This window comes from Dermacentor albipictus, chromosome 10 (genome assembly GCF_038994185.2).
Source record: "Dermacentor albipictus isolate Rhodes 1998 colony chromosome 10, USDA_Dalb.pri_finalv2, whole genome shotgun sequence".
NCBI lineage: Eukaryota > Metazoa > Arthropoda > Arachnida > Ixodida > Ixodidae > Dermacentor > Dermacentor albipictus.
The window spans coordinates 9,532,219-9,547,019 of record NC_091830.1 but is presented as its reverse complement, the minus strand read 5'-3'; the positions used below and the strand labels follow the sequence as shown (position 1 = coordinate 9,547,019).

The 14,801-nt window shown below is 43.2% G+C and overlaps 1 protein-coding gene across 2 annotated transcripts in view; it reads right to left on the bottom strand.

The window, feature by feature from the left end:
• Window positions 1-14,801, bottom strand: part of THADA (Thyroid adenoma-associated protein homolog) — a 94,168-nt gene that overhangs the window by 43,008 nt on the left and 36,359 nt on the right. For both annotated transcript variants that reach the window (XM_065454682.2, XM_065454681.2), the window contains exons 16-19: window positions 11,578-11,696; window positions 9,220-9,375; window positions 5,572-5,682; window positions 3,260-3,380 (exon numbers count right to left, since the gene is read on the bottom strand). In XM_065454682.2, coding sequence (XP_065310754.1) covers window positions 3,260-3,380; window positions 5,572-5,682; window positions 9,220-9,375; window positions 11,578-11,696 — 507 coding nt within the window. The remainder of the gene's footprint in view (window positions 1-3,259; window positions 3,381-5,571; window positions 5,683-9,219; window positions 9,376-11,577; window positions 11,697-14,801) is intronic.

The window sequence follows — 14,801 nt, the reverse complement described above, 5'->3', positions numbered from 1 at the left end:
AGCCGCAACGGCGACTACGATGACGCGTGCTCTTACACGCCGGCGCAGTAAGTTGCAGGCGCCAAGCTTTGCTGAGGGTACGGCTTTTTTGTCAAAATTACTTTTCTGGCATTGTCTCCAGCAGTGGGTTTAATATTTATATCAGAGGCGCCTCTGAAAACTGCTTTAATTAGCTACTACAATGTATAGGCTGTTACGAAGCTTTACACACGCACAGCCAGGAAGAGATAATTGGGAAGACGAATCGGAATAACTACTGTTAGTAATGAAAGTTTATTCACAGAAGCATTCCATGGCTTCAAGGGGTCCTCAGTGCGATGAAAAGTTGCTGTCGACCAGGATGACTTGGCTTCCTCGTCTTGGCATAGAGAGCACCGCCACTATAGCTTCGGACATCCGCTCAGCGCTTCCCACTCTAAATTATCGCGCCGACATGAAAGAGTGCGTATCACTATAGCTGCCATTGCAGCTACTTGTGCAATTTTTAAGACCAACATGGTGTCAAATCATCAGTGCTAACATCAGCTTCATTGCCATTAATTTTTGCACATTATTAATTAAGGACAAGTCCACATTTAATCAACACTGAAATAACAACCACTTTTTGCAGAAATACAGTTAAACCTTGCTATAATGAAGTTGGTAAAATCGGCTATTTGCTTCGTTATATCGAAATTTCATTGTACTGAAATTCTACCTTTTATGTAAATAAGTACAGTTGCCGATCAATTTTTATTGCGTGGGAGAGGCCGCACAATTTTCAGAATTATTGAGCAACGGAAAAAAGCAAGTTTGAATGAGAAAACAGTTCATTTTGATAAATTTGGGTGTCGGTAACAAATGATACAGTTTCATGCCACGCACTTCGACTGTACCTTCTCGGCGGTGCGAATTAAGCGAAGCCAGCCACATTTTCGCGTGGACTCCGACCCCACGGCTGATAGCGTCGCCCGCTCTGGGACAACGCTGTCAGGAAAAGCGCCGGCAGCGGGGAGCGAATGCTTCGCCTGCCTCTCGTTCCAACGGGTCACAGAAACTTGAAATTCCACAACCTCCAATACTTAATGAGCAGTAAGACATGTTACATGACGCTGCACCGTCTCAGCACGCCCACTCTTTGCACATGCGGCAGACTACCTCTAAAGCAGGGTGCGCGGCTGCATATGCGCTCAGCCGTACGCCAGGAATTGAGACGTGCACCTACTTATTCCCCACTCCAACCCCTCGTGCATGCCTGATCGCATTACCGCGAGCTCGCTCCCCCTCCTCTTTCCCTTTGCTTGTGTGGGAAAGCGGCATTCATGAAGTCACCATCTTTTTTTCCTCATCCTCGCACACTTTCACTTGCACCTTATATGGAACAAGATGTGGCTCCACTTCGGCGGTCACTCTTGCTGTGTGGCACGCGATTTGCGAGGTCCGTTTGCAAGCAGCCACTTGTAATTCAATCATTTGACTATTTGCATCCGCGGAAGTTTCCATTTATTGTCTCAGCACTAATTTGTGGCGGCAGTGAAATTTCTTTATATTGATATCACATACAATAGCGTTGTCCCAGAGTGGGCGACGCTATCAGCGGCGTGGGTGGAGTGCACACAAGAATGTGGCTGGCTTCACTTAATTCGTACTGCCCAGAAGGTATCGTCGACGTGCGTGGCATGAAACCATATCATTCGTCGCCGACATTCAAATTTATCAAGATGAACAGTTTTCTCATTCAAACTTGTTTTTTTCCATCGCCTGATAATTTGGAAAATTCTGCGGCCCCTTTCCATGCAAGAAAAATCCATCGGCAACTGTATTTATATGCATAAAAGTCGAATTTCAATACAAGGAAATTTAACGAAGCAAATGGCCAATTTTACCAACTTCGTTATATCAAGATTTAAATCTATTTCCACAAAAAGTGGTTGTTATTTCAGTGTTCATTAAATGTGGACCTGTCCTTAATCATGTGCAATAATTAATGGCAGTGAAGCTGATGTTGGCACTGATGATTTGACACCATGTTGGTCTGAAAATCACATTTTTGGTATCTTCATTCTTGCTCCTGGCAGCTTTCACAACTAGCAGGAAATTTTCTTTGCGTACAACCTAATTTACATGTCATTGAACTAAAAATGAAATCCAATGTCAAGATTTTTCAAAACAGTGGCCAGTTCTGATCACCTGTCATTTCAGAACTGTGAGTGTAACCATCATTTTTCTTCAAGAGCTTACTGTCAGCAGGATTTGACTGGTCTCTGGATAACAAGAGCAAAGAATTCCAGTAGCCTGCAAGTCCTGCAGAAAGGAAAAAGCTACCTACGTGCCTGTAACTGCCCAACTACTTCAGCATCCTGCCATTATGCAAAAGTGTCACTGTTACGACTCTGCATCAGCCACATGAATCTGAGCATGCAAAGAGCTGTGAAGTTACATCTCCTCCGACACTCTGGCTGAAAACTACAAAGCTTAAAAGGTACAATGTCAGTAGAACCCCTTGTCAGCAATCTGCAACGATGTAAATCAACTACTGACAAATATTCATCTCCTGGTAATAGCACATTAACTTCTGCTTCTTTGTGTAGTCGTGGCGGCGTGTCATGCTGCGTTCAGGCTAGGGAGCCTTTAGACATGCACTTACACTCTTTTCTAGCTGCCCGTGTTTTCTCTATAATGTACAAGTACTTTTTTAGAATGTTCGTTTTGCTGCATTAACATTGTAATCACTCAGGGAGTATGGCAGGAATATTCAATGCTAGACCAACACTCAAACTGCTTCAAATCATCAAAGCACCATGGCAAGCATAAGAGCTTCCAGAAAAATTTGCTAGAGGAAATTCTGACCCTAGCGTCTATGAGAGCTGCAAGCATGGCGGTTCAGCCAGCCTGAGAAAGATGGGTAATGCATGGATTTCCCTAAACTTTATCCTGGCTTCAAACCGCTTTGAGACATAGCAAAGCGGCCACTTTCAACAAAATGTTGCATTTAGATGGAACAAGTCACAAGTTTGTGCATGCGAACAAGAACTTATTGCCTTGCAATGCTTAGAATGGTACAAGAGCTTGTAAATTCAGGACAAGGCGCAATATGTCAAAAAAAAAAAAAAATCACAAGCATAAATATTACACTAATCTGTGTACTAACTATCATTCCCATGATAGCTGAACAATCGCACCACCAGAGTTCCCTCTACGGATGTTTGCAGAAAACTCTACCATCACAGCCACTGGAATACCCAACATTCAATACACATAGCTGTCAAGTACATCTGACCTTTTGAAGCGTGGACAGCAACAAGGACCTCCAGGACAGCAAGTGCCGTGAAGCGGCGGCCAAAGTTTGCACCTGGGAAAAGCTGCTCCATGCAGGCGCCATGCAGCCAGGTCACAAACTCCTGCATTCAGGAATGGTGCAGGTCCGTGCTACAGTTGAAATCACTAGGTGGCAGACACACTAGCAGACCAAAATGAAATCACAGGGTTTGATGTCCCAACACCAGCACACGGGCTTTGAGAGATCCTGCAGTAGAGGCTTCCAGGTCAATTTCGACTGCCATAGGTTATTTAACCTGCTCGCAAATATAACTACCCAAGCGTTCTTGCATTCCACCTCCATTGTAATGCAGCTACAGTGGCCGGGAATCAAACCCGCGACCTCAAACTCAGCAGCAGAATGTCATTTAAAATATAAGCTTGTTTATGAACGTATTACAATTTGCCGGGTTACCGGAGAGGTGCATGGCAACAAAAATGTTGGTAGCAACAACTTGTGATGCAGAATTTAACCAGACCATGCACAATGCCAATAGTGTAGTGACAGCAACATAATTGTTAACCTGCAGTCCTTTCATAATTTGCCTTCAACAAGAACACTCACACAGCACAAAAAAAAGTCCCAGTTTGCCTAAAAGGAAAAGCATTGATAGTGATAGCCAAGCATTAGACAACAAGTACTCGTAGTAAGACTTGCAGTTTTATTGGCTAGGCGCCGGGAACACAGCACGCATGAAGCCACCAGCCATCTTGGCTTGCCTTAACATTTGCGCCCAGTGGAGATTACTTCCAAGGTATGGCACACAGGCCACATAGGTGATCCCTCCCACCCACAGCCTACAGCACGCACGGCGTGACAGGATCTTATTGCACTTGGACTTAATATGAAACATAATGGCGATGACGGCAAAAATTTGCCTGAAATGTCTATAAAATTGCTATCACAACAAAATGTTTCAAACATGTTTTATGTTCACAAAGTGTCACAAGGTGTTGCTAGCAGCTTAGCTGCTGCCGTCCGCAACTCCAGTAACACAGTAATCCGTATATGATAAGTTTCCAAGCAAACTAAAACTCCTTTTCAGGTCTGAGCAAACGCAGTGGGTACAATGATATGCATACTTATGCTTGGAAGCTTTATGTAAGAGGACAGGATCATCCCTGGTACAGACAAGCACAGCTGTGAGGGCCCAGTGATGAGATAACGCAACACTACAACTAAACAGTACGACAACAGGTTCCTGACAACAGGTTCCCAAGTTTTCTGCTAGCAGCTTTCATGCCAAAACTACTAATACATTCTCCAATGTACAGCGAACTCCAATTTAACTCGACACCTGTTAGTGCTGTTACACAACTTTTGATGATTCAACTCAGCGGAAACTGAGAGATGTTACATTAATTCAGATCAAATTAAAAGATGAGTGGAGAGGCATTCTAACTTCTTGTTGATCTATCAGTTGAGATAAACCCTAGCCAGCTATACCAATAATGTCCCCACATGCATTGCCTTTGAAAGGTTCATTGCCTCAGTGAAGCGGGCACGCATTTAGAATAAACGAGCTTCGCACAAGCACTGTTTTAACTCGGTTCTAACTGGCCTTTGATTGTACCGTGCACCCGTTTTTCATGATAAAAAGAAAAAGGAGGGGAGGGTGTCGTCCTATACAGTACCCCGTACCTCACGCTTTCACGCAGAAATAAAACTCTCTCCTTTGGAAAAACAAAGATGTACTCCCAATAAGTTACAGTTGCGATGAATAAAAAGAAGTCGCACTTTCACCTGAAAGCGAAGCAGCAATTGCGATGGCAAATTAGTAGACAGCCATACAAAGTAAGGATAGTAGCTTTATCAGTTGCACGTTTCACGAACACCGAATGCCCATGATGCCGCCCGATTTCAGTCCATCTCCGCACGTGATCACTTTCTTTTTAAATGCAGCAGCATGATGAACTTGGTGCGTTTTCGCAGTTGGCACTTGCATGCTGATAGAGCAAACACAGAAAACGGGAAGACAGACAGTTGACTAACCTAAGCACATGGAGGAAGCTACGGCAGCTAAGCTCGAAGCATGTGCAAGGCGGCCATATGCCCATATGGCCGCCTTGCACATGCGTTCCCATATGCCGATGGTAATATGGGAACGCAGTTTTATGGCCGTACTCGATTCATGTGCACACAATTTTTGGACCAGTGTTATCAGAAAAAAGTGTGCGTTACATTCGAGTAAATACAGTACTCTTGGCATCCATGAAAAAGAGGGCTACTGCGGCATAAGACACTAGAATACCACTCAACAATTTCTTGCCCACCTGATGCGCTTCCAGCTGCGAGGGAATGAGCTGTGCTTGCTCCTCAGGCACCTCTCCTCTCCTCAACTGCCTATTGAGAAGTGTGCTGCTGTCGAAGATCCTGTTCAACACCTGCAGCAGTTGCAGGAAAGAAAGCAACAAGGACAGGGGTTTAATAACATGCTAACAAGCTTTCAAGTCATTGCAGGTCTATCAGGTTTAAGCACCAGGAAAAAAATGCCACATATGCGCAAGCATAACATGACCTTGGTTACAATGCAGGGACAGAGTCCAAGATGTCCAAAAGCTTAGAAAAAAGTAAAACGAGGTTAGGGTGTCACTACAGACAACATGGCTTTGAAGTATGTAGAAGTGAGCCTAGTACATACTTGCAAAACAGGTACAGAAGGGCACAGGGCACATCTGTAGACAGTGGAGAATGCCACCAGAAGCACGTAAATCGTTTTGTTGAGTACTTCAGGAATCGTCTGCAACATTCCTCCTTATGTGGACATATGTACACTGCCCAAACAGGCCAGTCGATATACGCCTCAAAAAACATCGTGCTTTATTAAACAGCGCGTCATTCTCTTATCTTGCATCACGCTGCCAATCAAGCCAATGTAAAGCCAATGTAACAGTGAGGAAGAACCAAAATTGCCATAGCAACATCAGAAATAGCTCTCAATGGGTACCAGTACAGTTATTAGATGTCTAGGCACTCATACTTTGCCGAAAGATGGCACATATCAAATGGGAACATAATACATAGAGTTAACATAAGGTCAGGACCTCAAAAACGCGATGCAGCAGCTGGGCAAACGCAACAGCAAGGAACGTATCAACAGGGTTCCACAGTTCAAATGCCCATCAATTTTTCGGCGGGGATCGAAAAATAGTCTGAAAGACTGAGCAGTCCGAAAAACTTGTTCACCCCCAAAATAATATTTATTAGGCTTAGAACGGCTTTAAAGAAATCTCTAATAATGCCCTGCCTCATACTCTGCTTGGGGGTGATTAGATTTGCCTGGGTTTGCACAATAGTGACGTAGTCTCCATATACAGTCAACAAAAGCATCACCGCGCAGGCGATCTTTGTTGGCGGAGATTGCCATGGAGATAGAAGAAACGAGCCAAGTTACTTTGCACCACTTAATAGAACCTAATAAATTCAGGCACTTATTAACAACACATTTCAAGAGCTGAGTTATTTTGCCGTGTTTTTGAATGTGTATGCGTGTTTTGTTTTGTTTCCAAGTTGTTCTTTCCAAGTTGCTTTTTTGTTTTGTTTCCAAGTTGTTTGTATCCAAGTTGTTGATGCTACTAAATGATGTTAATGTTGAACATGTATCCTGCACTCTGTATTGCTTTTTGTTGTTACCGACCATTGCATATGTAACGACTGCTCCCCCCCCCTTATGTAATGCCCTAATCCAAGGGCCTTTAAGGGTAAATAAATGATGATGATGATGATGACCACTTGGCTCTCACAAAGGCACATGAGGTGGTGCCAACAAAAAAAATTCGAAGTCGCAGAAACACACACAAAAATGTGACGTCTCCGAGACACAGCTGGTTTGTGGACACACCAACGTGCAAAACAGCAACCAAAACTTTAAAAAGAGATATGGTTGATCCCTCTTTCATAGAAATCAGAAGAACACAAAAGTGAAATGTGTCTCCACAGAAGCCGCTGCATGTCTGCTTTGTGAACTCAAGGTCCGCTGTACGGAAGGCGCACAATTTGCGCTTCAGTGACCGTGTTGCAGGTTTGCTTGGCACATGGCATCCTGTTGGCGAGCGGCGTCCTGCTGCTGAGTCGCTTCGGTGAAAGTACGAGCATTTTAGTCCGGCTCCATAGCGTCTTTGGCAGCCAATTGAATTGCGATGCTCTCAGCTTCAGGAATGCGGGCGGCAGAGTTTGCTGCCTGCGCAGTGAATACGCAAAGGTGTTCTGCTTCATGCTGGCGTGTCTCTCACCAGAGTAAAGCAAGATTCGCCCATTGATGTCGTCGCCTGCCTGCGTAGCTTAGTGCAGCAGTAGGCAGTGTGCAAGCACTACTGATGCATGTTGCAGCTGCACTCCCTAGGCGACAAGGCATGTCAGGCTAATCGAAGATGCAGGAGAAACCATGTGCGGAAACTGCATCGCCATTTCAGCAGAAGGCCTACACCGCCTACACCAGGCTACACTGCATTGGAGCCTCTGCTGCACCGAGACTACTGAAGCGCCGACTGCCGGAACTCGTTAGTGTCATGATGCAGTACTTTGCTTCACCATTCCTAGATGGCAGGGTCATCCCTGACAAGAGAGCATATTTTATGCGTTTGCAGCGACATCACATCCGTTACAGGAAGTTGCTGGTGGACCTCTGCATAAAACGTGTTAAAGAGAAAACTTGTTCTGCATTATGTGATTATGACGGTAGTACTGATCAAAAAAAGAAAGAAAAAGAAAGTGCTGTCCCCTGGAGTGTTACGTTCTTTCAGCTAAGAAGAGCGAGCATGGCCTCCGAGACGAGAGGATGGCACACGCTCTGTATTGATCCCGCATTCGCATTGATAGTGTGCACCTCCCAATCTTGGAGGCTATGCAGCAGGCCACTGGAAGCAAAGCCAGTGGAAAATCCAATATGGCAGTCTCCAAGCTTGCGTAGCGTGGTTCGGAATGAGCGATTTAGTCTGGAAAATTGAACTCTGGGGTCTCAATTCATCTAAAAAATTGGTTGTGAAAATTAATTAGCTCTATGGCAAGTCTGATGGTGCATTTACGAAGTCCGGAATATCCATGAAGTCCAAATTTTTGGAATCTGAAAAATCTGTTGGCTACAGTACACTTGTTCTGGCACCCTGACCAGACCATGCAAGCAATTTGGAGGCTTATCATATCACCAAGAATGCTGCTCTACGTGTAAGCCAGCCATCCTAGTTACTTCATGAGAGGGAATTCAACTTCATTAATCATTGTTAGACAGGTGCCCCTGATGTTTGTTTTTTAGATCTTCTTGACATGCACCATGTACCTGTATATATTTTTGCCATGCATGTAGTAAAATTAATTGCAAGTTGAAAACTTGTGTTGTGTGTCACCTTTATCTGTGTTTTGCCGCTCCTGTGCCCTAGGTTATTCCACGAAGGCAATATCAACAACATAAAATCCGCAAACTGTTAACCAAGTCTATCTACCATTTAAATCTACCATCTCTGCTTAGCTGCCTCATAGTGGCCATTAGCAGCACAACTCAGCAAAATGGAGGGTGCTGCTTTCACTACCGATCCTTGCATGCATTACCAGCATTTTCCGTGCTGCACATTCACTGTGCATCTCTGGCATGTGGAGAGGTCCACATGTCTTGCTTCTTGTATGTCCAATTACCTCATCCTGCGCTCCGAGTCTCAGTTATTCACATTCGGTCCTTAGCCTCGTATCACTGTGCCATGGTCCAATCCGCTTTGCAGCCAACCTACCCACTACACCCTATTACAACTCGTCTCAACGAAAATGACATCTGTTGTAAACTGGAGCAACAAGGTACCATGCCTCTCTTGTATGCCAGACAAGTTGCATAACTGGGGGCATCCTTGCTTTTGGTGGCCCAGACTGTCGACCTTGCAATGAAAGGGAAAGGGTTCCAAGAATCATAACTCCCACTCTGTTTTGGAACACACCTTTTTGATGCAGGAAATCATTTGCTGCCTGAATGGTGCTCCCTGCATGTTCACGTTGAGATGCAGGAAGGTGCGCAGCAGCCGTAGGCACAGTGGTTTCACGGGCTCGCACGACTTGGGATGTTCAGTGAGCAGTTGAAGGGTGTCCAGCCGAACCTAAACCGGAGAAGAAACAACGAAACTAAAGCTCACTTTTTCATAGTACTAACTACAGACGCCCTTGCAGTACTGTCAGAAATGAGTAATTCTACTGCTGTGCTAGAATTGCTCATTCCTAATGGGATCACATGGCAATTTTAAACTAAGGTGGTGACTACATGCAATGTCTCCTAATGTCACACCTATCATTTTTTGTTTCAACACTTATTGCGTGACTTTTAGCTTCTTCTCAAGCTGCTTTCTTAGCCTGCAGGTTTCTGCACTTTAGTATAGCACTATAATATTGGTTTAATGCAATGCCCATACGCTTATCAAAAATAGGGATCAGCTGCCAATCATAACTTAGTAATACAGCCAGACATCAATATAACGGACCTCGGTTTCATGAAATTTGCAATATAACAAACTATTTCCATTTACCAATTTTAGTTCCCCTGAAAATGGTGTTTGTTTTTTTCGCAACAGAACAAAATAATTTCATGACACAATTTTGATTTACCTAAGTTTTTGGCCATTTCAAGCATGTACTTGGGGTCTGCATGGCTGGTGAATGTAGCATAACGCCATAAAAATGCTGGCCGGGGCCCTAGTTATTTGCAAAAAAGTTTGTGTAGCAAGAATGCTGTCGAAGCGCACGCACCCTGACACGGTATGCAGAAAACAACTGTTGCGGCATTTGTTGCATTGATAAAACAACTTGTGAAGGCTGCAAGGCAGCTCGGAATGCTAAAAAAAACACAAAAGTTGACGATTCCTTCCCCATGAGGGGGGTGGTAAGGGGGTGAATGTGTGGCAATGTGATCAAGCGTGCGCGAAGAAGGTGGGGGCGGAGTGGGGGGGGACAGGAAATGCGTGCCTTTCTGCCCCTTCCTTTAGTGCAAGCATCTCCTCCTCTACGTTGCTGTGGCTGCGCTTTGCTGTCCATATGCGGGCCACGCATTGTATCTTGGAGGTAATCTGTGGCAAGTAGAAAGGTCAAGCCGAGATGGCCAGTGCCTTGATGCACACTGTATTTCCGCATGTCTAGTGTTGGCGGTCACGTAATCTCACATTTTTAGTACACGGTGTGAAGCATTTGATGATGCAGGTCTTCTGCAACTAACTGCAAGGAGTTCATAACCCGAAGGACTGCTCAGCAGCGTTCAATTAGATATTAATGCTTTCGCATTCGCAACTCATAAGAAGTGCTTAGGTGTCCTCGGTTGTTTTGTTCTTATATTTTTCTTCTTGATTCGTGGTGCGCAGAGGAAACAAAAGTCCACATCCCACCTGGAGCCTTTCTGGCAGTAATTGAGAATTGTGGCTATATTGAGTCGCTGAAAGTGATCACCCGAGAATATGATCCTTGCTTCAAGAATACTGGTTTCAGTACCACCCAACGGGCATAGCATGCGAATTCAGCATCGTCGGATGTAGATTTGCCCGATGGGGCTGTAATCTTGGTCAATCACTTTCGTACGTGTTGGCGTCTACAGGCAACAGCATTCCTGGCATTGTGCCAAGACAATATGCTTATCAGCGTGGAACAGTGTTGCCTGTGAATGCCAACAATATCTGGTGCCACATCAAGCGGAATCTTGCGAAAGTAGTGCGAAAGTTATCCTGGCGGCCCTAAAAGTTATTGGCTGAGAATATCACTCCATGGCAGAGCTGTCATCCCTGAGTAATGCGTATGGTGCATTTTGTGCTGTCAACAATGCAGTTCCAGATAGTCTCAGGCTCGCCAAAGGAGGCTGACGAAGTGTTGACAGGTAAGTTTAATTTTGCAGTGCATTTCCAGTCTGTTCTGTCTTGTTTCACAAGAACGAAATTCTACCATAGTTTCTTTCGCTTTCCCTGCCGGCTTCGGTATTGCGGAGTTCAACTGTATACAGTACACATTAAGATGAGGTGCCGAGACCGTGCATAGTGAACATCTGCCCCCTGTGTGCTTGCCAAGACACATCGACGTCGAAAAAGTTTGCCTCCATCAAGGAAATGAACTAATGTAACAGGTTCGCACATCTGATCAACTTCTGTTTGACTTGAACTGCAGTGTACTTGCCATTGAATTTTTCAATCTGCCAATCGATAATAGAATCTTGTGCTGGCAGGCAAACTAAATTCATAGAGTGGTTTAGACTAGTGTGCAGCATACATCAATTTGCACTACTTACCGTTGCTCCCAACAATTAAGCAATAGCAGACTTCATATCTTACCTGGACATCACTGTGGGACATCCCTTGAAGAAGGACATGACGCCATCGCTCCAGGTTTCCAGACTCAATGAGTGCCTTGTCAAGCAGCAGACACTTCAGGGTGGCCGGGACAAAATCACCTGCAGTAAGAGTTAGTTGCTGAAATCATGTTTTTGCAGCTAAAATCAGCAATTGGACGACACCTGGTCTAGTTGGCAAGTAAATTTATATTACAAAGTAAAGAACATCTGTGTTTGCTAAGGAAAAGAACAGGCTGCAATAGATGCCCTGGCTACATGGTGACTTGCAAACAATACATGCACCAGAAGAAAGGGTAAATAATAATGGGTTTTTACATGCCAAAACCACGATGTGATTATGAGACACACTATAGTGTAGAACTCCAGATCAATTTTAAAAGGTTAAATTGGTATGACTAGAATCTATTCCTGCCTAAAGATGCCCAAGAATTGAACTGATGCTTGGTGCTCTGTAGCTCTTTTCTTAGTAAACAAGGCCGCTTTGCTTGAATGAGTGGCAACCCAATATGTCTATTTAACATGCTAACGAAAGGACGGCAAGCAAATTAAACAAAAAACTAGCAATAAGAACGGAAGTATTTTTTTGCATGCAGATGACTCTGACGATCATATAAAGTAAGACAACTGAAAAAAATTCCTGTCAGAGAAGTGAACTTGACCAAGAAAAAGAATTCATCAGCCCTTCCATTCTGTGAAGGACTAGCAGTGAAGCTGTGGTGTGCTTTACCTCAATCGACACATATATGTATACATAGGTATTACGGTCAGCACACGTCCAGTCCATACCAGAGCTCCGTGGGCTGCCGATAAGGTCGCCTAGGCAACTATGAGGTAACCACAACACACAACGCCCACTAGTGGTAACAGTGTGTATACGACGCAGGTGGAGGTTAAATGGAGCCTTGATGCGAGCGACGATATGTGTTGACCGGAGTGCAGTCAAAGGAGTGCACAAAACAAAACACATTTGTAATTTGCGATTGAGCATACCTAATAACCAGGTGAACGAAACTTGGAAGGACTAGAGTTTTATTCTAGCGAACAAACATGAGGCTGTCCGTTTCCCTCCAGTAGAAACCCATGTATTTACAGCAGACAGGAATTCCACAATATTTACAACTTCACTGTGAACTACGTAATTAAGAAAAGTAGATGAAACTTGGCATAATGGTAGAGTCATTTTAGCGGTTAATTGTCATATAATTTGTTTTGGGATAGTTTCGATAAAACAAGAGTTAGAGCCGTTTTTCGTAACCATGGTCTCTCCATAGACAGCCATGTAATGACACCAGACAGGAATTCTGTGACGTTTACAACTTCACTGTGAACTAACTAATTATGACAAGTAAATGAAACTCAGCATTATGATATAGAGTCGTCTTAGTGGCCAATTTCAGTATAATTTTTTCAAATATACCTACATTAGACCAAGAGCCACAGCGCATTCACGAGAAACTGGAGATAAAAAATTTTTCATGTCGACGCAACGCATAGATGGACAAACATCGACCACTGCTGGAGGGTAGCTATGTACACTTTCACTGTAAAAAATGTTTACACTGTAACAAAAGTGGGCTTCACTGCACTAAAGTTGTGTATACTCCCAACATCACATGTAAACGATTTTGATAATCATATAAAGCAAGACCATGCAAGAAATTGGTGAGAAAAGGGAAGCTTATTAAAGAAAAAAATTTTTACACTATCATGAAGGTGGGCTTCATTGCACACAATTGAGTCAATGCTCCCAATTTAACTCTTCAACAGTTATTTGCACCATCTGACGTTATTTAAAACAAGGACAGAATAAGCCCTTCACAGTCATTTCCATTTCTAAAAAATTATAAAGGTAAATGTTTGCTACGCAGAGTTGGTCAATGTCTGCTATGTAAATATGTTAAATTACAGTTCCATCTACAACCAATGGGTGAGTGCAAATTCTATTATGCTACCACACAAAAGAAGCAGGAACTGCTTCCTTCAAATAAGAGCTAGCTAAACTGAGTGCCAGTGCAGGGACAAAACAAGCAGAAAGCACATTTTCACTATTTGTTAATAGTTAAACCTCAGTACAAAATAGTACAAACATGGATATATAACAAATTATCAGATCAAACAAAGTAAATATAAAATGTTTCTCACCGATATCAGCAGTTGTAATGAATTTACGCTTATAACTAAGGATGTGCAAATATTCGGAAATTTTGAATACTGCTATTCAAAAATTTTCAAATGCCATTTGGCTGTATATGAATATTCTAAACTAATTGAATAGGTTGCTCGCTGTGTGGAGGAAAACACAGTTTTTAATGTTTGTTTCTATTTACACTATGTGTCTGATTTTGTACTAGATTTTGTGACAATTTCGACAGCTAGAGAAATTTCGCCTGTAAAGCACGCTTAGCCAACGGACATCTAAGCTTCGCGGGAGAGTCAGCCGCTCAAGAGCAAGGGGCATGAGTTTGCAGAAGCGAGGGTGCACTTTTTTGCAGCTTATTACTTGACAGCAAATGCGATGAGTGACGGTTTGCACAGGCTGAAATGCCTCTGAATTTACAGGCTTTTGATGTGGTATAATAAGGCACAAGTTAGCGAGAATAGACAGCTAGAGGGAATTGCACAATTTTCAAGTTAACATCCGCCAAATACACTATCTTTTAGTATAACTACTTAATATTCTAATTTTTTTTACCACTGACAATGTAACTGCAATATACCAACATGTTAAAATAATTCAGCTTGCTAATAAATGAATGTGCATGTCATTATTTGATATTCTATTCAATATTTAATGCTTATTCATATTTTATCTGCAGTAAAGAATTTTGATATTCACACACCTTTACTAAAATTAATGTCTCATATAATGATGAGAAAACACGGGGAAGGTGGGAGATGGAAATTCAAGTCGATGAGCAAAACAAGAATAAGGTGAAAGCAGGAGCAAACATTTGGACAAATGGACTTGTCTTCTTCAAGGCTGTCTTGAAGAAAGCTGACTTACCTTGGAAGAATACAAGTCCACTTTTCGAAACGTTGGCTCCTGCTTTCACCTTGTTCTCGTTTTGCTCATCGTCCTATATAACGATGGTATCTTGCTCATGATGAATGTCTTGTATGATGATGGCATCTTAATTTCATATGCAAGTTTACTATAACAAGGTTAAACTGCAAGACCTACCAACCAGCCCAAGTTCGCATGCT